At 38.7% G+C, this 21,874-nt stretch overlaps 1 protein-coding gene across 1 annotated transcript in view; it reads right to left on the reverse strand.

The window, feature by feature from the left end:
• The window catches only part of NALCN (sodium leak channel, non-selective), a 235,677-nt gene that overhangs the window by 49,434 nt on the left and 164,369 nt on the right, over positions 1–21,874 (reverse strand). The window contains exons 16-17 of the mRNA XM_069879312.1: positions 6,939–7,075; positions 5,275–5,416 (exon numbers count right to left, since the gene is read on the reverse strand). Of these exons, the coding sequence (XP_069735413.1) occupies positions 5,275–5,416; positions 6,939–7,075 (279 nt within the window). The remainder of the gene's footprint in view (positions 1–5,274; positions 5,417–6,938; positions 7,076–21,874) is intronic.

The following is a 21,874-nucleotide window of genomic DNA, read 5'->3' on the forward strand; positions in this document are numbered from 1 at the left end:
CACTGACTACCTAAAGAATGCAGAATCCAGCGTGAAGTCTGCTGCTTAATATTCATTGGCTTCCATAGTAATGGCTCTGGCTACCTCTGAGCTCAGCTGTCACTTTCTGACCATGTCCTCCTGTCATACAGGTGCATACATTCTGCTGTAACTCAGGAATCAGCAGGAGAGGCATATGGTGTGGAAGGTTGAGCTTTCACAGCAGCTAGACCTTAATGATGGATCTTGCTACCATGGGAAAAAGGAATGGCTACTGATATCATTGCTTGCAGAGGTAAAACCAAAACTCATACATGTGGAAGGAAACAGAGAGGGAAAAGGATGATAAAGAGGACAGTACAGAGAAAATATGTTTGATACTATCCAATTAATGTTAAAAATGCAGAAATCAGAAGGTTGGCTTGCTTATATTCCTTCAATTAAATGGGAGATGATCAAATTCTGAACTATAAAATGCATGGATGTATTAAAAGCTCTTTAGCTTTGTTTTGTATTTCACTCCTGTTGCACCTCTGCTGTAAGCATGACAATAGGTATCTGTACATATTGAGCCATAGGCATTTTCAAATTCATCTCCTGAGCCTGTCAGTTTTGAATTTTACCTTAACAGCAATTTGATGTGTTTTGTGGCCAAAGATAAGTAATCAGTTCAGGGTTGTTCTCCTCACAGCTTTCTGCAAGGTTTGTTAAAAGTTGTACGTTTCTTAGGAAAGCATTCCGAGGTGTTTCTGTGCATCTCTGATCCTACTCTTGAAGTTAAGAAGACAAGGCCAATGCTCCACAGCCAACTCAGCTGTATTTTATTTGACACTTGATTTGTTTTAAAATCTGCATTTCATTTAGTTTCTTTGTCTCCTAAAAACTTTCTATAACTATTCCTCAGGCTCTTGTGACAGCCACTATAGTAAGATACCTTTATTTTCTCCAAACTGCATTTCCTTTCATCCACCCACTAAAACAAAAATCATTTGTTTCCATATTTCATCCAGCTCCCCTGTACAAGAATTTACTGAAATACTGGGTGGCTAAGGAAATTCCCAGCTTACCATGAATGATTTTCATACAAATGTGGAAGGATAAAAGAACACTTCCTCCTCTGTCTCTAAAACTTCTCTTTTACCACATCTACAATGTTAATTTTATTGCCCAAATTAATATTAATTTTTTAACCCTTTCTGCAGATACTTCCCCCATTAATTTTATTGCTGTCTTCTTATACTCGCACTTTTTCTGAGCAGCCTTCCCTCTTTCACAAGAAAGTATCTTCATGGTATTTTCTACTGCAACAGGGGTATCCTCACCAACCCAGACAGTCTTGGTCTCTCTGATTAGATCCAGAGCTCTACAACTCATGGCCTGCAGACTATATCAGGATAAACTAGCTTAGCATGCAGCAGAGGAAGTCTGTGGCAAGATTAAGAAAATTCGCTCAGCAGGACCTCAAGCAGAGAACAAAGAGTGATCATACTGCATTTCCAGCAGTGTTAAATTCAGAGAATCCCAGTCGTGCACACAAAGCTACAGATAATCATAAATATCTCAAGCAAAGCATCATGCTAATCTGCCTATCAAGCAGCTGTAACTGAGATAGCCCAGGTGTTGCTGGTATTGGATGTGGAAGAATGAACATAGCACGAACTATCTCCATGCACTCACTCAGACCCCACACATTAGGAAAGAACTCTTAGGGGATGTATAAAAAGTAAAGGGCATTTAGGTATCTTAAAGTGATTTCCTATCTTTAATAGTTCATAAATTTGGAAGTTAGAAAAATTTCCGGAGTTCTCAGGCTTGACTAGAAAAAACAGAGAATAGCAGAGAAATCTGTTTTCCAAAGTTGTTCTTCTGATTTGCAATAGATGAAAATAATCTCAAATCAAGTGCTGTCATGGTTATGGTAATATACATGAATAAATAATTTTTCAGTTAATTTGGGAAGGTAAAATACCTTTAAAAAGAAAGTACACAGTGAAAATCTACTTGTCTTTTACAACTTCTTTTCAAGGAAATAACACTAAAATGACTTACTAGACCCATTATATAAAAGAAAAAAATACTGATCATCATAAATTATGGTTTGGATTGATTTTGAACACAAAACCAACTCCACATATATACAGTCAGAGATTTGTAGAGAAAGAAAAAAAAAAAGAATGTTGCTGAAGTGGAAATAAGGAAATGTATGTATTAAGTACATCCTATCACTTCAGCAGCTGTGGAATGCAGAAATACTGACACGAGTCCAGGATAAAATGGAGGAATTGGCTTCAGTTCAGGCACCACAAAGGAAGGACAGAGTCAAATCTGCCAGCAGAATCTCACTTTTTTATTCCATCTTATTTTTTTCATCAGCTATAATGCAAAAAAATTGTGAAAGGTTTCTGAAGCCATCACACTGCAATCAGGAGCATCCTGCTAGGCACTGGGATCAGTAAAATATTTGATCCGGTTTCATCTTTTTACAGAGAAAAGTAAACTATGCATGCATGGTTTATATTAAGTCCAACCAATCATTCCAAGCTTGTTTTAAGGATAAGATATATTTAAGAAGATTTGTTCAAAGAAAAGTGAAGTTGCCTTGGCAACTGTAACTATAGAAAAGCAGAGTAATTACTTTTACAAAATCCAACCTAGTGCTTTCTCCCTCTTAATAGAAACGCATAAATACCTTGTTTTAAACTACATTTATCAGAAATATTACTCACCATTGATTCTGCCCCTGAGGCATGAGAATCCAAAAGTATGTGCTTAAAGCAGGTTGAATAGTGCAAAACCAATTTGCAAACAGTTAATTGAAAAATGAAACTCAGATCATGCTTATTTGCTCTTGGAGGGAAGTGAAAATTTGAAAAGAATGCAGCATCCTGTTTTCATATTGCAAGATCTCAATGAATAAACTGTGCTGTGTATTCACCTATCTTCAAACACAACAAGGATTCACTTTTGTGAACAGCAGGCAGTAGGACTTAAGATTGCAATTTAATATACTTAAAATACATTCATGTATACAGATCTACTGAATCACTGCACAGCTCTGCATCACATACTGTGGACTTACCTGAGTGGCTGGGAGAAGTTTTAGGTCTCTATACATCTCCTCATTACATGGTAAGATTGTAGTCTGATTTCCCTGGCATGGTGATTGAGGTTCATCACTTCATTATTTTCAACATAGTTCTGCTTAGCCCTAGGCTTGTCATTTAATAGCTTATCCAATTTTTCTGCCGTGCTTGTTAGAGTAGATTATATCCATTTAGGTCTGATTCTCTTCTATGACCTTCCTTGCTGGACAAATAATATTTTACCACAGATCTCCCTTTCAGGCCTTGCTTACTACTCAGGCTTTGGCTTACTAATGCCATATGACACATCAACCACAAGAACAGGTTTTTGCACAGAAACAGGGATGGAAATTAACAGTAGTTTGCAAATTGTCTCTTTTCAACCATTATCAGAAGAGTATTGTTTTCCCCAACTCTGCTTCCTGCCTGTACACATACTGTCCTGAGTTATAGCTGCAAACCACACACTGGGAAAGCTACAGTTATACTGTGCTACTACAATGTGTACCCCCCTTCTTTTCCTTATCTGTGATTTGGGCAGCCTGATCTAGTGTGACTTGTCTCTGCCCATCGCAGGGAGGTTGAAACTATAAGATCTTTAAGGTCCCTTCCAACCAAAACTATTCTATGAGTCTGTAAATTAAAAAGTATTTACAACCCTCTGATGTTAATATTCAAACAGGATTCAAGCACTCTATTATGAATAATGAAAGGACTTTTGTCTGTTAAAATGTCACTGATAACTTAGACAATAGTACACGTGACCAAGAAATGATAGTGAATAGATAGTAGTTTTGCAAGGTGCCAAAAATCATATGGGTTTACTGGTGTTGCATCATCATAATTCCAAAAAGCCCTGACATTTTTCAAACCCAAGCATTCCTGCCAGTCCAGCTGGGAGTCTAGCAGCCGTTAAGACAATGGGTCCCCAACATATATGTTCAGCATCAGTTTTCTTGTGATTCTCAGGCCTACAGCAAAGCCTCTGAATAATTAGATTATTAATTAGATTAGTGATTACACAGCGACTGTGCTTCAGGGAAGTGTTGTAACAGTAAAAAGTGACTGAAGTGACACAGCCTGACCAACAGGTCTAAAACAAAATAGGTGACCTATAGATGATTGCTATGTGTACTATTTAATCTGTAACTTCTCACATTGCTGTTATCGGTAGAATTGTGCTATTTTTAATACATAGAGGGTGAGAAAATGCATCATAGTTGCATTATTGGTAGGATTGGGCTATGCCATCTTAATTGCAGCTCCTCTAGCTTACACTGGAGGTGAAAAAAAGAGCAACAATCCCTGGCTGATCAATCAGCACAAGCATGAACACTGTGTGAAAGGAGAACTATGAAGGAATGTTGCACCTCAAAAGCCCCCTTAGTTTAGAGATAAGAGATATCCAGCTGTCTCCTTATCTCCCTTCTTAAGCTATGGCCAAAGGTTCTTGAGGGGGAGCAACAGGCAGCTGAGACCAGAGATTCTGCAGTTTTAGAATGATCTAAGTTGTTTATTTAACAATATAAAAGCTGGACCCTCTTGCAGTGACTTTGACAACCTCACCTCTGACTGGTAAGTTAGGACATCCCAATTATCTGGGAAGGCTCTCCAAATCCTCGGCAACTGCAGATCTGGATGATCAGAATAGGGCAACTAATGATGATGCATCTTTCTTAATTACTATATTTATTCTCTTGTAGTAATGATTAGACACATTGCCTTTAAAGCTGTTAATATAAAATCGTTGTTAATCCCTACTAATCATTTGTTATCTTTCTTGTATTAGTAAGTTAAGTAAAAGTTGATCTCACGTAGTATTCAAGATTTTGGGTTTTTTATGCTGATTGCACTCTGTGGTTAGCACTGTTAGTAAAACAGGCACTCGAAAATCCAATGCGATATTTACAAGCTTTAATTTTCCATTAGTTTCTCAATGACTAACAGCAAAACTACTTAAAAAACAGTTTAGTGGGATGGATGCATTGAGCAAAATATATATTAGATTTTGAATTTTAAAGTCAAAGGAGATAGGAAAAGTTAAAGCAAATGAGGATCTGCTGTGATGTCTTTTTAAAGCTGAATAAAATATAGCCTTTTATACTGTGTTCAGTCATCCCAGCTTGTTTTCCTTTTTATGTAGTTTGAGAAAATGAGTAATCTTAGGTCTTTCCTCACAAAAACTAAGAAAAGACATATACTCTTGATTTACCTTTTGATCAATATATTTATTTTCTTCAATTGCTGATCTTTTAGAGTGGTCACATGAGGAAGAAGATGCTGAAGGAAGTCTTCGCAATAAACAGCTGGTGTCTTGTTGCTGGCGATCAATAAACTGCTTCATAAAACTTTCCCTTGTTAAAAAATAGAAGATATTGATGAATTAAATACACAGGAAGAGTTAATATTTGGTTTTCTTTATGACATGCCACAACTCATTAGTGCTAACATGGATAAACCACAAGAAAAAGTTTTACTGCTTTGTAAATATATACATGGACAGAAACAAACTACAAAACTGAAATGCATTTATTAAAGTAATCCATAACTGTATTGAGAGGTGAGCAGCTTGCATGTAGCTTTGAAGAAAATAATTTTATTCCTTGTAATAATAAATCTTTTATTTATTTATCTACCAACTAAAATGCTAAATATTTGAAGTGTCTTTTGCAGTTTTCAGCTCTTTTGAGCTCATTAAGCAGCAATTTGTTACTTCAATGTAAATCAAATGCTGATATAATCCAAAGGAAACATACTCGCTGCAAGAAAGTCTTCAATATTTCAAACAACATCTGTTCATATAACTGCTTTGAATGACAGTATCAAGGCCCTTCAGCAATTCTGTGCCTCACATATGCCATGTTTAAAAAGTAGAAGCATTTCCGTTTACAACAAATGTACCTATGTCTTGCTGTATTTCAAGTTGCTATATTTTCAGTGTAACTTGACTATATCTAAACTAATTTTTATCTGGAGAGCTATTGTACATAGTACAATTGCTTCAGATTTAAAGATAGGGTTTGCAAGTGATAGTACAAAGTCTTCTTCAGTGGTTAGCATGATTGCATGCCAAAAAAGACTAAGACTAGAAGAATGTCCTCCATATATAACCAGACAGTATTTTGATACTAGAAGCAAAACATCTATGACTGCTTCTTTGAGGTCTGCAAGGTTGTTTTTTCCTGGCTCTCCTGACCAGCATTATTCCTTTCACTAAGCTAAGATTATATAAACCAGTCAAATTAGTTGCATTACCTTCCTTGTGAGTTTAATAAAAATAAACATAACCTTAGGAGACACAGAACAATGACAACTATCTTTCACACTATCCTCTCTCCTAGCATGCATTTGGTGGGGATACTGGAATGGGCACAACCACAGGACCTGCTTGGACAGCCTGTGCTGTTTCAGCAGTCACTACAGCCTGTATGTGCTAGAGCACCCTTCCAATAAGCTGTTTTTGGGAGGACACCAAGAGTAGCTGTACTACAACTGATTATCTAGTAGCCAACAGAGGATCTGATCCTTTGTTAAGGTGAGTTTTACAGGAAAGTGTTAAATTGCATGAATCCAAAGAGAAGACAAGGTCACCACAGAGTAAGTGGATGGCCAGTTATCCCTTCTAATTATTTGCTGCCAGTTGACCTTACCTTTAAAAAGCTACAAGAGAATTGATTAGACTGCTAGTTGTTTATGTCAGCCAAGAATCTAAAATCCAAACGGGAGTGGAGAAACAACAATACACTTTGCAATCATATTGTACTAGATTTTCTATATGACCTGACTAAACCATAAGCAAAATATTTAAAATATTTTGGGTGCTACATCACACCAGACAAGTTTAGACAGCTACTAATAAAAGAAAAATTTTTATACCTTATTTTTGGAACTGTGAAATCTGAGGGAAGCTTGGAGATTTTCACCATTTGTGGCCTGTTTGGAAATTTTTCAAAGATGCGTAGACGCAGTGGAAGTTTCTCCTTTGTATCTGCATTTGCTTCACTTTGCTTTAGCTGAAAACAAGGAAATGAAAAAAAAAATGACAGAAAGGGAAATTTTGCTCTATAATAGCCCAGGTTGGCTTTTTGGAACCCAAATAATAACTGCAAACTTTTAAAGAAACAGAAGATGGCAGCAAAGAACTACAGAGGGTAAATTTGATACTCACGAGTTTGTTGGTCTGCTTGTGCTAGAAGCTGACAAATACCTAACAATACCACGCTTTTAATTGAATGTCACAAAATGAGAGGATTGCTAATAATTTGAATTTTAAAATACAAGGCATATTAGTGTCCTATTCAATATGCTTGTTTTGTATTTTCTTCACAGATCTCTAACACTTATTCAAGCAACTAAACACCCATGATCTTTCTATATTAGACACATTTTCCTGTACATGCTGACGGCTCTTAGATATTCAAATAGAACATAGAATTTTAAAAGGGAGAAATTTTAAAGGAATCCAGCTCTTAGAACATGAAAATAACTGGAAAATTACATTTAGATGAGTATTATAAGTAATAACAAAGGACTCAAAAGAACCCATCTACATCAGCAATACTGACACTGAGCGGCAGCAAATCACATAGTGAATGTTGCATTTGTAAGTATCCACAAACAGTTATTCCATGGACTATCACACAGCTATGTACAGAAGAGGCAGATGCATCTATGTATGTGGACAAATGATGGCTGCATCTGATGACACAAGATAAAAGAGATGTGATATGGAGATACAATTCCTGGATTCTGATTACCTTATGCAGCAATTCAGTTGTGTCATTGCAAAAAAGTGCCAAGTCAAAAAGAGTCAGAGAAATTGATTTTTACATTTATTTTAAATGGTACATGTATCACATACTATTTCAACTATTTCAAGCATACATCTAACTGAGATTATTTCAGTTCTCCTTCTTCCACCTGCTTGTGATCACAGGCTTAGAAGCTTACGCTTTAAAGCAGATTTTTACCACCAGCACTTGTAGGGAACACTGCTGATCGACATCAGCTATAGATTTTTAGCAGGGGTAATTGCCCACGAAGTCAAGCAGACTTTTAACTATCATTTGCACTGCCTAGTGAAATGCACGCTCCCACAGCATGCTATAGAAGAACAACTGCTCTGCTGCACTGTCACACTATCAGCAACATCACCACTTCCAGCCATAGAAAAGCTTAAACGGAAAAACAGTTCATATTTCATTGGATATAAATTATCATGCGGACTGAATAATGTTTGCTGAGCTACACACAAAGGCTAATGATTAATGATAAAGCACTTAGTAAGAATGCATCTGGAATAATGTAACGTGTGATATAGTTGTGCAGGATAACTTGGTGGGCACTTTAAACCTCTCAGGGATGGGGTGTTTATAGTCCCATCATAGACATGCTGAATGGAGTCTATATTTTGATTTTAAAATTTTTTTTATATAATTTAGAAAAAAGAAATCTTAATTTCTGATAATTTGATTTCAATTATATGTATTTCATTATTCTTTTATTTTAATTCTCTGCTCTCTAACACTTGCAGCCCAGAAGGCCAACCGTGTCCTCGGCTGCATCAAAAGAAGTGCGGCCAGCAGGTGGAGGGAGGGGATTCTGCCCCTATATTCCTCTCTTTTGAGACCTCATCTGGGGTACCATGTCCAGTTCTGGAATCCTCAATGTAAGAAGGAGATGGAGCTCTTGGAATGGGTCCAGAGGAGGCTACAAGGATGACCTGAGGGCTGGAAAACCTCCCATACGAGGACAGGCTGAGAGAGTTGGGGTTGTTCAGCCTGGAGATGAGAAGACTCCAGGGAGACCTTATAGTTACCTTCCAGTACCTGAAGGGGCTACAAGGAAGCTGGGGAGGGACTGTTGATAAAGGCTTGTGGTGATATGACAAGGGGCAATGGGGATAAACTTGAGAGGGACAGATTTAGGCTAGATATAAGGAGGAATTTCTTCACCATGAGAGTGGTGAGACACTGGCACAAGTTGCCCAGGGAATTTGTGGCTGTCCCATCCCTGGAGGTGTTCAAGGCCAGGTTGGATGGGACCTTGGGCAGCCTGATCCAGTGGGAGGTGTCCCTGCCCATGGCAGGGAGGTTGGAACTAGACGATCTTTAAGGTCCCTTCCAACCCTAACTATTCTATGATTCTATGATTCTATGATTCTGTTCCATTGCTTCATTAATGATCCTTAAAAGGAAGAAATTATGACATCAGTGAAATTCACTTGATATTAATATATGAACAGTTGCAAATACCACGGTGGATAAGGAAAAGGACACATTTAGAAACAGGGGTAGGAAGTAACAGACTGAAAACAATTCTAGAGCAAGAATAAGAGCAGAAACTAAACAAGAACTTGTACTTCAATACAGCATCAAAAGGCCAGTTTGGGCACCAATTACATTACCAGCCAAAGCCTGTGTTCAGAGTCTCTGATAGACATATAGGTTTAGAAATGGCACAGAAGTCCACAGCTCCTCTCCATGCTGGTTTGAAGAGATCATACTTAAGTTTGCACTTTCTTCTAAATATCATTTTATTAGTCTCACAGATATAAGCCAAAACAGTGCAGAAGAGAGCCATGAAAACCCGGGGGGAGCTACTTACAGCAGTTGTGTCAAGGGAGAAAAAAGGAGAGAAAGACTGAAGAGGCCCAATATTTATACTGCATCTACCATAACCGATAATAAAGTAAGGGGAGGGGAGCCAACTTAAATATATGTAAGAAATATTTGAAAACAAATTATTTCAGGAATTTAATAGACTACTCCAAATATAGGAATGGGAGGATGAAATTAAGGAAGGGAATTCTTAGGCTGAGGATAAAGATTATTATCCTTACAGGGAAATCTGTGAGTGTTTCAGAGAAAAAGTCTCTGGAAGGAAGTGTCTCGTCATTTCAAACTCAGACTAGACAGAACTCTTGAAATGCCAGAGTACCACATAAATAAATCCCTAACTGACAAGGAAATTAATTGGATAACGTAACAGGGCTTTTCTGCAATGTTGTCTGAAGTCTCAGTGCAGTGTACTTCAAGAAGAGCTTGGAAGCAGGAAACTGTAGAGTTCAAAATGTAAGCAAGGGGGCAGCAATATTCCCCTGTCTCTCTAAACAGGAGAATGATTCAAGACAGGCTTTAAAATAACCTAAAGCCAAAGCAATTCTACAGAAGATCTCCAATTACTCATACTGTGATAATACTACATATTGGGAAGAACGAGGCGTTTAGCTTCACTGAGTTCTTCTCTACGCACTTAGGGTGTAATTGTTGCTCCACACGACATACATTCTACTTTGTATTGCTGCTTAAAACCTTTACATTTGAACTTTCTTTATCACATAACAAACACTTATATTTGTGAAGGTGCAAGATTATGTTGAAATGCGGAATGATGGTGCTGTGCATTTCTAGTAACAGCTAAACTCAAAATATCAAGACATTTTTCCTGTGATTTTTTATTTTATTTATTATTATTACTATTGGCAAGAAAATGCACACTGGTCTGATTTACTCCAAGTGGCCATTGATCTCCAGCTCCTAAGAGCCTACTGGGAGCTGTTCACCAACATTTTGTCAGCCTGGCCTGGCTAAATTCTCTTGTGGCTGCTAGAACCGTTCCTGTAAAGCCACAGTAGGAATTTATGCCTAGTTCCATTATTTCTACAGCACTTGAGTTTACAGAGGCAGATTTAATGGCACAATACACACAGTACAACTGTCTGTTCTAAATCTAAACCAGAAGAACTTATCCAAATAGTACATAAATGGTGAAGAGTGGCAGAGAAGAAATTTTAATTTGGAACTCCAACGGTAGTTTGAATAATATGTTCAGATACAACTTCTCCCTGATCTGTTTACATAATTGTTTTAGACCATGTAAAGATAGAGTCATTTGCTGGTATTGTCTGTGTCTTAAATATTATCTGAGGGCAGAGTGCAAGGCTGAGGTACACCTGAGGGGCTTTGCTGTGGCTTCTATTTCAATGAGAGGAGGAGATGTAGGAGCAGGCATTGCTCCTCACTCCTCTCATCTGCAACAAGCTGCAGCTGCTGCAGGGAGTGCGGGAAGGAGGTACAGCAGTAGGCGCTGTTGTGTGTGTCCTCCTCCTGCTCCTCCTGCCCCCTGCCTGCCCTGGAGCCCCAGCCCTTCCCCATCGACTGTGAAAAGCTGTCATTGAAGAGTAGCCACAAACAGGTTGAAAGATTGTGGATCAGAATAAAAGACTGTGGAACCAATGGGAACCTTGTGGTTGGTATATACTACAGGCCATCTGATCAAGGAGAGCCAGCCAATGAAGTCTTCTTCCTCCAGCTAAAGGAGAATTCATGCTCACAAGCTCTCATCATACTGGGGGGAACTTCAACCACCCTGACATATGCTGGAAAAGTAGCACAGCAAGCTGTAGGCAGACCAAAAGACTCCTAGAGTGCATTGAAGGTAACTTCTTAATAGACACCCTCACCCAAGGGAATTCAATACTGGACCTGATGATCACCAATACAAGTGAGCTCATTGGTGAAGTCAAGATTGGAGGCAGCTTGGACTGCAGTAATCATGCACTGGTACAGTTCAAGGTCCTGAGGGATATGGGACAGGTGAAGAGTATAGTCAGGACCCTAAATTTCAGGAAAGTAGACTTCCAGCTCTTCAAGGAGTTAGTCAGTAGGACCTCCTGGGATGTGGTCCTCAGGGACAAGGGAGTGGAACAGAGCTGGCAAATATTTAAGGATGCTTTCCATAAAGCACAAGAGTGCTCAGTCCCCAGATGTGAGAAATCAGGTAGGAAAGGGAAGAGACTGACGTGGCTGAATCAAGACCTGCTGGTTAAACTAAAGAAGAAGAGGAAACTGCACAGGCAGTGCAAGCAGGGACGGGTAACCTGGGATGTGTAAAGGGACGCTGCCTGGTTCTGTAGGGATGAGGTCTGGAAGGCCAAGGTGCAGCTGGAGCTGAACTTGGCAAGGGAAGTGAAGACCAACAAAAACGGCTTCTACAGGTATGTCAGTTCAGAAAAGGAAGGCTAATGAAAGCGTACCCCCACTGACGGTTGGGAATGATGACTTTATATCAACAGATGAGGAGAAGACTGAGGTACCCAACAACTTATTTGCCCCAGTCTTCACTGACGACTGCTCTCCTGACTCAATGAAGGGGGCCAGGGGGTAAATCCCCTCCTGCTGTAGGGGAAGATCAGGTTCATCACCACCTGAGGAACCTGAACACATATAAGTCCATGGGACCTGATGAGATGTATCCTAAAGTCCTGAGGGAATTGGCCAATGTAGTTGTCAAGCCACTCTCCATGATATATGAAAAGTCATGGCAATCAGGAGAAGTCCCTGGTGACTGGAAGAAGGGTAACATTGTGCCCATTTTTAAAAAGGGTAGAAAAGATGACCCTGGGAACTACCAACCTTTCAGCTGCACCTCTGTGCCTGGGAAGATCATGGAACAGATCCTCCTAAAAGCTATGCAAAAGCACATGGATAGCGGCGAGGTGATTAATGGGAGCCAGCATGGCTTCACCAAGGGCAAATCCTATCTGACCAACCTAGTGGCTTTCTATGGTGGGGTAACCACACCAGTGGACATGGGAAAAGCAACAGATGTAATCTATCTGGACTTCTGTAAAGCCTTTGACATGGTCTCCCACAACATCTTTCTCTCTAAATTGGAGAGATATGGATTTGACTGCTCAGTGGATAAGAAATTGGTTGGATGGTTGTATTCAGAGGGTAGAGGTGAATAGGTCAATGTCCAGATGGAGATCCGTGACATCTGGTGTCCCCTAGGGTTCTGCACTGGGATCAGTGCTGTTTCATATCTTCATCAATGATATAGACGGAGAGATTGACTGCACACTCAAGAAGTTTGCAGGTGACACCAAGCTGAGCGTTGCAGTTGCCACACTGGAAGGACGGGATGTCATCCAGAGGGACCCGGACAAGCTGAAGAAGTGGGCTTGTGTGAATCTCATGAGGTTCAACAAAGCCAAGTGCAAGGTCCTACACCTGGGTCAGGGCAACCTTCAGTTTCAATACAGGATGGGATTTGATGTGATTGAGAGCTGCCCTGTGGAGGCTGAGAGAGTTGTTCAGCCAGGAGAAGAGAAGGCTCTGAGAAGACCTTATAGTGATCTTCCAGTACCTGAAAGAGGCATACAAGAAAGCTGGGGAGGGGCTTTTTACAAAGGCATATAGTGTTAGGACTAGGAAGAATGGCTATAAATTGGAAGGGGGAAGATTTAGGTTCAACATTAGGAAGAAATTCTTCACAATGAGGGTGGTGAGGCACTGGCACAGGTTACCGAGGGAAGTTGTGGATGCCCATTCACTGGAAGTGTGGAAGTGTTCAAAGCCAGGTTGGATGGGGCCTTGGGCAGTCTGATCTAGTGGGAGATGTCCTGCTGGGGTGTGTGTGTGTGGAATCAGCTGATCTTTAAGGTCCCTTCCAACTCAAACCATTCTATGATTCCATGATTTGTTCTAAGTAGAACCCGAAGAGGAGGGTGAGGCAATAAATAATAGTTCTTACTGTTCTTACCTTAAAACATTGTCGTACTGCATTCACCCAGATATTAATCACTGCAAGCGTGGTCAGGCTGACACCAGTGAGTTATTTTAAAGTACATACTGAAACTTCTTTGACAGCAGCAACTGGAGTTGCTGAAAGAACATGAAATCATTGGAGTGAGACAAGCAGCAGGACCAGATTGGGAGAGCTGCATTCCCACAGTGTCTCTCTACGTTCACCAGAGGAGAGATGCCACAGTGCACTTCAGATCTTCAGGCAAATACAGGACAGCGTCACACCTGCCCTCCAGCCCACATCCCCTTCAACAGTAGCAGGATGTGAGAAGTGTCTGCACTTGCAGAAGCTTCATTATGGACTCAGGCGGGAGCTGCCAGCCTGGAAGGTGGAAGTGCTCCAGGGTCTCGTAATAAGAAAAAGATCACTTGAACATTTCAAAGGGCTAACTAAGGTGAGCATTTCTTAATATCACCAATTTGCATTTAGAGACAAAGCCATCCTCAAAAGTAATGTACTTGGCAAAGCAATCTGAAAGCTCAAATTTAACATTCATTGAATTTCTAAGACATTGACACTTTGGTGAGAACATGCCAGAGGAGAAACACAGTTAACCATAGCCAAAGGGCTAAGACCTACCCTTCCTAACTTTTTGTTTTGTTCTCTATTCATTTAATATTGATTGTGGAAGAAGAGCCAGTATTGCACAAAATGTAAGGAGTGAAAGATGCTTTTCCATGTGGCCTGTGAGGCAAATGTATGTGAAATTTCACATAAACACTCTGTAAATATTTCAATGAAATTAAATGATCATGAAAAAATTACTGCAATGCTCTAACACTTTCATTTTAGTTGACAGCTTTCATAACAGGCTGAGATCAATCATGTTCAAAATTAAAAGCTTTGCTACTAATGTACACACAGTGTATTTAGGAACTGGCTGGCTGCCCAGAGTAATTTCATGGTGACTGAAAAGTTCAAAGCTTTTAAGAAAGTTCAGGGGGGTCTCGCTACAGGATAGTTTTAAATTAATATTGTTTGGTACATTATAAAGCACTGCTATGTATTGACATTTTTCAGTGAAAATCTTGTTTAGGGGCTGTATTTGAAGAATAAAGTGACTATACAATATGTGTGTTACACTCTTAGCAAGATACGCTATGTACTCCAAACACTTTGAGCATGAAAGTGGTTGGGGATGAAAGACATACAAACTGATACCAGCACCCATCCAACAGTTTTCATGAATTTTTTACTTATCCAAATTTACCATCACCCTTGGCATGTCAAAAGGAGCTTTGAATGAAATCCAAGTAATTAGCATTAAATAACATGTAAATTCAACAATTAAAAGTCACAAAGGCAGATTAAATGAGCCACTTTTTTCCTTTCTGTTATTATTCTGAAACTGTATTGCCCTGGTAAATTTTTGGGCAGGAATGAACTATACTAAAAGTAAATATGCATATAGGCAAGATTTTACAGCTTATGATTTGTATCAACATTTTTGTACATGCATTTGGTTTAAAGTTCAACACAAATAAGTTGCTTGGTTCTTATTATTTGCACTTGCAATTCCATTAACAATGAAGAAAAGCTCAAAAAGCAGCATGAAAAAAAGGAAGGTAAAAACCAATCTAGAAATAAAGGTTAAATAAAAAGAGGGACAAATTTAATATGGGTAAAAGTAATACTTGGAGTGTTAAAAAGCAATATTTATGACATGTAGATGTCATTAGTATGCCTATAGTACTACATAAAAGACTGCCAAGGGCCTAACCCCTTGTTTAAGATCAAATGGTACCTGCTGACTTCAACCATTGTTCATAATATTTGCCTTTTGATTCCTCAAGATCCTGTCTGGTGGCCCTGTGATGTAATTATAACATTTATTTTTCTACAGATTTTCCAGCTCTTCAGCACATCTGGAACAACATGCCAGCTTTCATATGCGATTTCCCTGAGCAGCACTTCTGTAGGGTGACACTTGGGTTGTGCATTGCCTACTTTGATAGGGGAACAGCTTGTGAGTTTGGCTGAAGGTGGGATAGCATTATAGGACCGTGTGGCTTAGAGTCCAGCCTGATGAGGCCCTGTACATATTTCCTTTAAAAGCAGTTGCTCAATTAAAAAATTCACTGAACTACACCAAAAGTATTGTCTGAGGGAAAGCAGCTACAGGACAGAGCCAGCAGTGAATGAGCAGTCAAGCGGCGTGTGTAGACAAGGGCTTAATGCTTGAGATTGCTCTCTCGTCCTCTTTCAGTTAACTGCATAGATGTACCAGTTGCAATTTTTGCCCTTTGGGCTCACCTAAACAAATGGGGACACTGCAAGCAATAAAAAAATTCTCCCATGTAGTGACTGTAAAACAGAACCTAAATTGATTTTAACCACATTGTGTGCTGCCTTGGGGAATTTTCAGTGAAATGTACCAAAAAATATGATTACAGTAGTACTGGCATTCACAGTAGAGACTGCACTGTTGATAATTTAAGGGCAAAATAAACTGAAAAAGTTCCTGGCAGATGGAGGAACAAGATTACACACATAATTCTCATATGCACTAGACTTGTTTTTTGTTTTTAGAAACAACCTCTATGTGTCACAGGTTTTATATGCTGTGTGTAGTACAATTTGATGCTGTGGCTCCTACTTCCCAATTGTTCATTTAAGTCACTTTTGCTTTGATTTTTCATGAAGTCTTCCAAATTAATAAGATATTGAGTAAGGTTTCATAAATGTGGTTGTTTTTTTTTTAATAACTTCCTTCCAGTAATTGTAGCTTCTATCAGTTCTTCAGGAATGAATGCTGCTGACAAGATGTGATTGCAATTCAAATGGTACAAAACTCCTCTAGCAAAATTTGGCTCAGATTTAGTCCATTTGTCTAAAAAAGGGCAGGAATCCAGTGTGTCAGAGAGTTTCCCTTTGACTAACTGAGACAAGTAAGATGAATTTTTCAGAGCTAGTACTTCATACTGTCTACAGATTCAGGCAAATATTTCTGCTTTGACTATACTTTAGCTATACTTCCAAATCCTTTTCCCCTCTACAGTGGCAAGAATGACACGATTTTTAAAAACATGAAATCCAAGAATCTGCACAGTGAGTGTCTGTAATCAGGGCCCTAGGAATGGGCTTATCAGACCAGATTCAACCTTGCCTTTAGATTGAGGTACCTACCTTAGTTAATTAGGTTATGGTTGTCTCAGTCTCTTTATGGGCAAAGGTGACAGAGACACTTGCAGAGGTCATTTCAGATCTTGGCGTGGCTCTGTCTTTCAGACACGCCTATCTTTTTCCATTGACTAAATAGGAAACTCGAATCCAGTACATTCTATAAATCAGACATGCGTTTCCCAATGTTAGGCAGGCTGAATCTAAGCCATAACATCTATGATGGTATTAATCTACATGAATTATAGTTGTCCAAATGTGAAATCTATCATATAATTATCTAGGCACTTCCTATATTTAACTGAAAGAAGTACCTCCAGATATTGACTCATCCCATACGAATGCTTAAGTGAGACAAGTGAGATGGAATATCACCTCAGCATAGCTCCTTCATTGAATGTAGAGACAATGTAAATCTGCATCTATACTAGTAAGGTACTGGAGTATGGGCCTAAGAATTGGAATAAGATTGTCCATTGAGTTACGCTGTTAGCAAGGCTGCTCGCATAGTTTTGGCCTCAGCCATCTAGCACTCTCCCTGATCATACCTGAGCACTGTCTGTATCCCAGCTGGGGACATTCCTAGTAGGGAGTACAGACATTTCCTATTTAAGTGGTAGGTTGTTTTGGAAAGGGAAAATAGCTTAGCTGTACATACAAGCCAAGATGTGCCAGCCAGCTTTAGGGACAGAGAACAGGTCCTGGAGCTCTCTTTGTTGATATAGATTGGTTATATTATCAGCTTAAAGAAGATGTTCCAGTTTAGATAAAATAAAATGGTTTATCTTAGATAAGGTAAGGCCACCCTTGTTATAAAACAGTTCAAGGATACATTTTTCGATGGATAATTTAAAATAAATAATGGAAATGAAACATAAATCTAATGCTAACATGCCTAGCTATTCTTTTAATAGCTTTTTCATATGTAACTGCAGCTTTACAATTTTCATATTCATTATTTTGCTCTTGGAATAAGTAGCATAAATATTTTTGTTTTCAGGCAAAGGTTAGTGAGTCACAAAAGAATATCCGTTATAATAAAATATGCATTACATACTCCATTTCATCAGAGGAAACTGCTTGAGATTTCACTTAAACTAGGCATTGTTACTTGTTTTGAATTGCATATTTGATGAACAATAAGTAACTAAAATATTTTCAAGCACAAGATGTATGAATTCTGCTCTTGTACAAACATAATCATTCAATATTGACTAGGTACAAGGCGTTCATCTTTAAGACTTAGGGTAAAATTCATTACAATGTAAAAGGGTTCTTCTGTGCAGGAAGCAAATGAAGTACTATTGCAGGACAATTCAGAGACTCGTAATGTTTGCTTACCTATTCCACACCCTGCACAAAGGAAGATTCTTGGAGGTAGTTTTGTAAATGGCACTTACCTACATGTAGCCGAGACACATAACTTCATCTGCCCTGCTGGGTTCACAGAAAAATAGAGCCAATCTGGGAAATTATAACTGCAGACAGACTTTCCAGACAGGCAGCTCCAATTTACTTAAAAAAGAGCTGAAGACGCTCAGAAAACCAAGCTGCGATTGACTGAGGAAGTCATCATGTTAACTTCCTACCAGGATACCGTCAGTAAGACATATACAAAATGCTGAGGTGCAGTGATGTTACAGGGATAAAAGACTCAATCTGCAAAGAATCTGTGTGTCATTTCTTATAGTTTAACAAAGCAATAATATATCTTTGACCTAGGCCCTCTTAATACCAAAGTATAGGAAGACTGGAATTTGATCCATACATGCAAAAACTTTATTCCATGTAATTTGTATAGGCTGCTCTGTGCATTGCCAGAGGTATTATATGGAATAGATCACCACTAAACTGGTGTGGACATAAGACACTTCAAATTTGACGTACTTCGTTTCACCTGCATGGTAGGAAACATACCTGTGCTATGTGAACCTAATTCCAGACTCCAAAGCCAACCTATGTGTTCCCTATGTACTTATGAGTGCCACTTGAGGTGGAAGCAGTTAGGATTAGATGCTGAATCACATTTGTCATAGATTGTGATGCAGGTGCTTGGGCAGCAGATGGCATGTTGTCTCTGTGGGCTGTGGCAATGCAAAACTCTGTTGTCTTCTCTTTAGGAGTGCTGCTGTGTCTATGGACAAGGGTTACTTAGATGGTGCAGATCATCATAGTACCTTCTAACCCATAAAGGGTCTCTACAAAGACAAAAGGGATAATCTACTCCTGATCAGTGTAGGCAGGACAAGAATGCTTTATCTGCAACATGGAATTCAATTCAGAAGAGACACCAGATGAATCTTCCTAAAATACCCTAAAATAAATGTGATAATGAACACATTATTCTTGGTCTTACTCACAGGACAAGCTAAGCAAATGTCAACCACAGTGTATAGTACTTTATTTTTCCCCAGTGCTTTTATTATAAACACCATTGTCATGTGGATTTGTTTCACTATATGTGTTCAGCTAAACATATATGACACTGTATACTTGATCTGATCACCATGTCATTGATCTATTTGGGATTGGAAAATTGGAGAAGGTCTGTAGAGGGGCCACACAGATCTCCATAATGCAGTTCTAGAGAATATAGAGGCACTGTTCACAAGCAGACTTGTTTACGGGACAGGAGGCAAAGTGCACCATTTGCTTAATGAAAATCTATTCTGCCTAGATAGAACAAAGCAATTCTTTGCTATGAACACAATCATTGGAATAAGATGCCTGCAGTAGATGTGGAAATTTTATCACTGGAGATATTCAAGACTTGGTCTGATATTACTTTGGGTAACCTCATCTAATGGCCTATTTTCAACAGCAGGTTGGACCAGATGGTCTCCAGAAGTCCCTTCCAGCCTAGACTCGGTGATAGCTATGAACTGCAAGATAATTATGATTTCAGTTCCACTGTTGTGTATATGCAGCTGCTATATCTTGATAACTTGAGTTTCATTCAAACCACTACTGGGCTCTGTTCGATTCTGTGAGAAGTTAATTAATATAACTTAGATTTGAGTGAATATTTGCAACCCACATAGCTGATCAATTTCTACAATGAATATCCTTATCCTTAACACTGAGCAAATGTGACTGGAGTTGAGGAAAAATTCATAGCTGTAGCAGAGGCCAGAATCCATGATATTTCTTTAAATAGGAAAGACTCTGCCTTTGCACGAATTTGTTGTCCCTTGCCCTTTTGTGGTTTATTTGTTTATTTGTTTTGAATCAGAGGCAGTACATTTAATTTGACACAGATGGCCTGAATTTTAGATTCATCACAGTTTACAGTATTCGTCCAGTATAGAAATTCACAAAGAAATTCAATTTAACAAAAGGACAGGCAGAGACAAATCTATACAAGTGGTAACTGGTACAACAAAGAGGCTGATCCAAGCTACTTCAGAAACTTTCTTGTCTGGACTAGATGAAAACAAAGATAGCTTGTTGTTACTTGCTGCGCTTTCTCCCACAGAAGTTTGCTGATAAAATTTTAGTCAGGGCTGGATTCCCTCATTCTGTAATTCCCTTTCACGAGAGATGGGCATGGTTCTCTCTGTGTTCTTGTGGTGATGGGTTGCTTCTTTAAAGGGGAAGATATGAGTAAGAATTCTATCTTAACTCTGAAATAGTGCTCCCACTCATTGGATATTATGCAGGAAGATTGTGCAGGCTTCCTTATCTTCTGATATATTTTAAAAAGAGTGCCTTGGGGAACTATAAAGAGTTCTGACTTAAGACACAGGTCAGAAAAGGCAATGCAGATCTGTGTGACACAGAAGGACCCAAAGGCAAACATAGCGTGGATTTTCAAAGATCTAATGTAAAATAATGAATAATACTACGAAAGCCCTCTCCTTTCTTCCAAAGAGCTACAGGACTGCCCATTAGTCCAGAGGATGGAGCATCCAGAATCACCTACATGTCCTGAGAAACATTTGCCTTATTTTAGGTATCAACCAAATAAAGCAAAACCCAAAGAGTAGATGAGCTCCTGGTGATATAAAAGCTAGGTAAGCATTTTCTTACCTGGTGATATAAATGAAGAAGCAGAAGCTTACATCTATATTTTTATTACTGCTATTCACACATTCATAGGAAATCTGATTCCCATCTCTCCTCCCTGAAAATGGCATGGTTTGAATATGATCTTTGACTAGAACTTTCAAAGGTCCCTATTTTATACAATGAAACCTTCATCCAAAAGAACCTCCTTTGAATTTAATGTGTTCTCTTTACAAAAAATACTGTATTGCTTATACTAGGTATTGACGACTTCTGAATTAATACTTAGGTGTTTATTTCACCATTGGGCATTAAATATATAAGCCAGTATTTGTGATCCATTGATACTATTTTTAAATAAGGTGACAGATGAGGTTAAGAGGTAGAAAAAAAACAAAGGTGGGGAGACTTTCAAAACTGTCTTAGTTATTAAAAAAGGGAAGAGTCTAGCACAAGCAGTTTCCCAGATGACCATGTTTTCCAGTCTTGAAAGGATATTTCTAGAAATGGACATATTCTTTGTAAAGTTTACAAATTTTGAAATAGCTCTACTTTAAATGCTCTGCACATGGCCTGGGAATGGAGAACAATCTTGAATGTTGTGAGCTTTCTACTATCTTCCTTCTATGACAAAAAGATGGATTACATGCATTGTATGTAGTACTTAATATTAATTTTGGAAACATTATTGTATTTTTCATTTGTTAATAAAATGTGTTTGTTATGTATCTTTCCAGCCACTTGTTAAGAAGGGATCAGATACAATGAAAAGGTAATTTTAAGATTTTTGCTCTACTTTGTAGCTATTTCCCATTTGGAATTACCTCAAGCACTGTCCTCAGAATAAAAATACTCTGGAGGCAAGTAAATCTAACTAGGCTTTAAAAAGCTCCTTGATTTTCACACACACATTCACATATATATATAAAATTTTATGCTGAGTGTGTTTAAATTAGATATATCAAGTATAACACCTTGTTTGCACAGTATGTTCATGAAAAACCCCATGCTGAAACTCCCACTTTAATGCTGAAACCTCAGCACACAAAATTTGGAAATTATGCTACTGCTGACATTGTCATTGGCATCTTCCTGGA

The sequence above is a fragment of the Phaenicophaeus curvirostris genome, chromosome 1 (assembly GCF_032191515.1).
Source record: "Phaenicophaeus curvirostris isolate KB17595 chromosome 1, BPBGC_Pcur_1.0, whole genome shotgun sequence".
Classification (NCBI taxonomy): domain Eukaryota; kingdom Metazoa; phylum Chordata; class Aves; order Cuculiformes; family Cuculidae; genus Phaenicophaeus; species Phaenicophaeus curvirostris.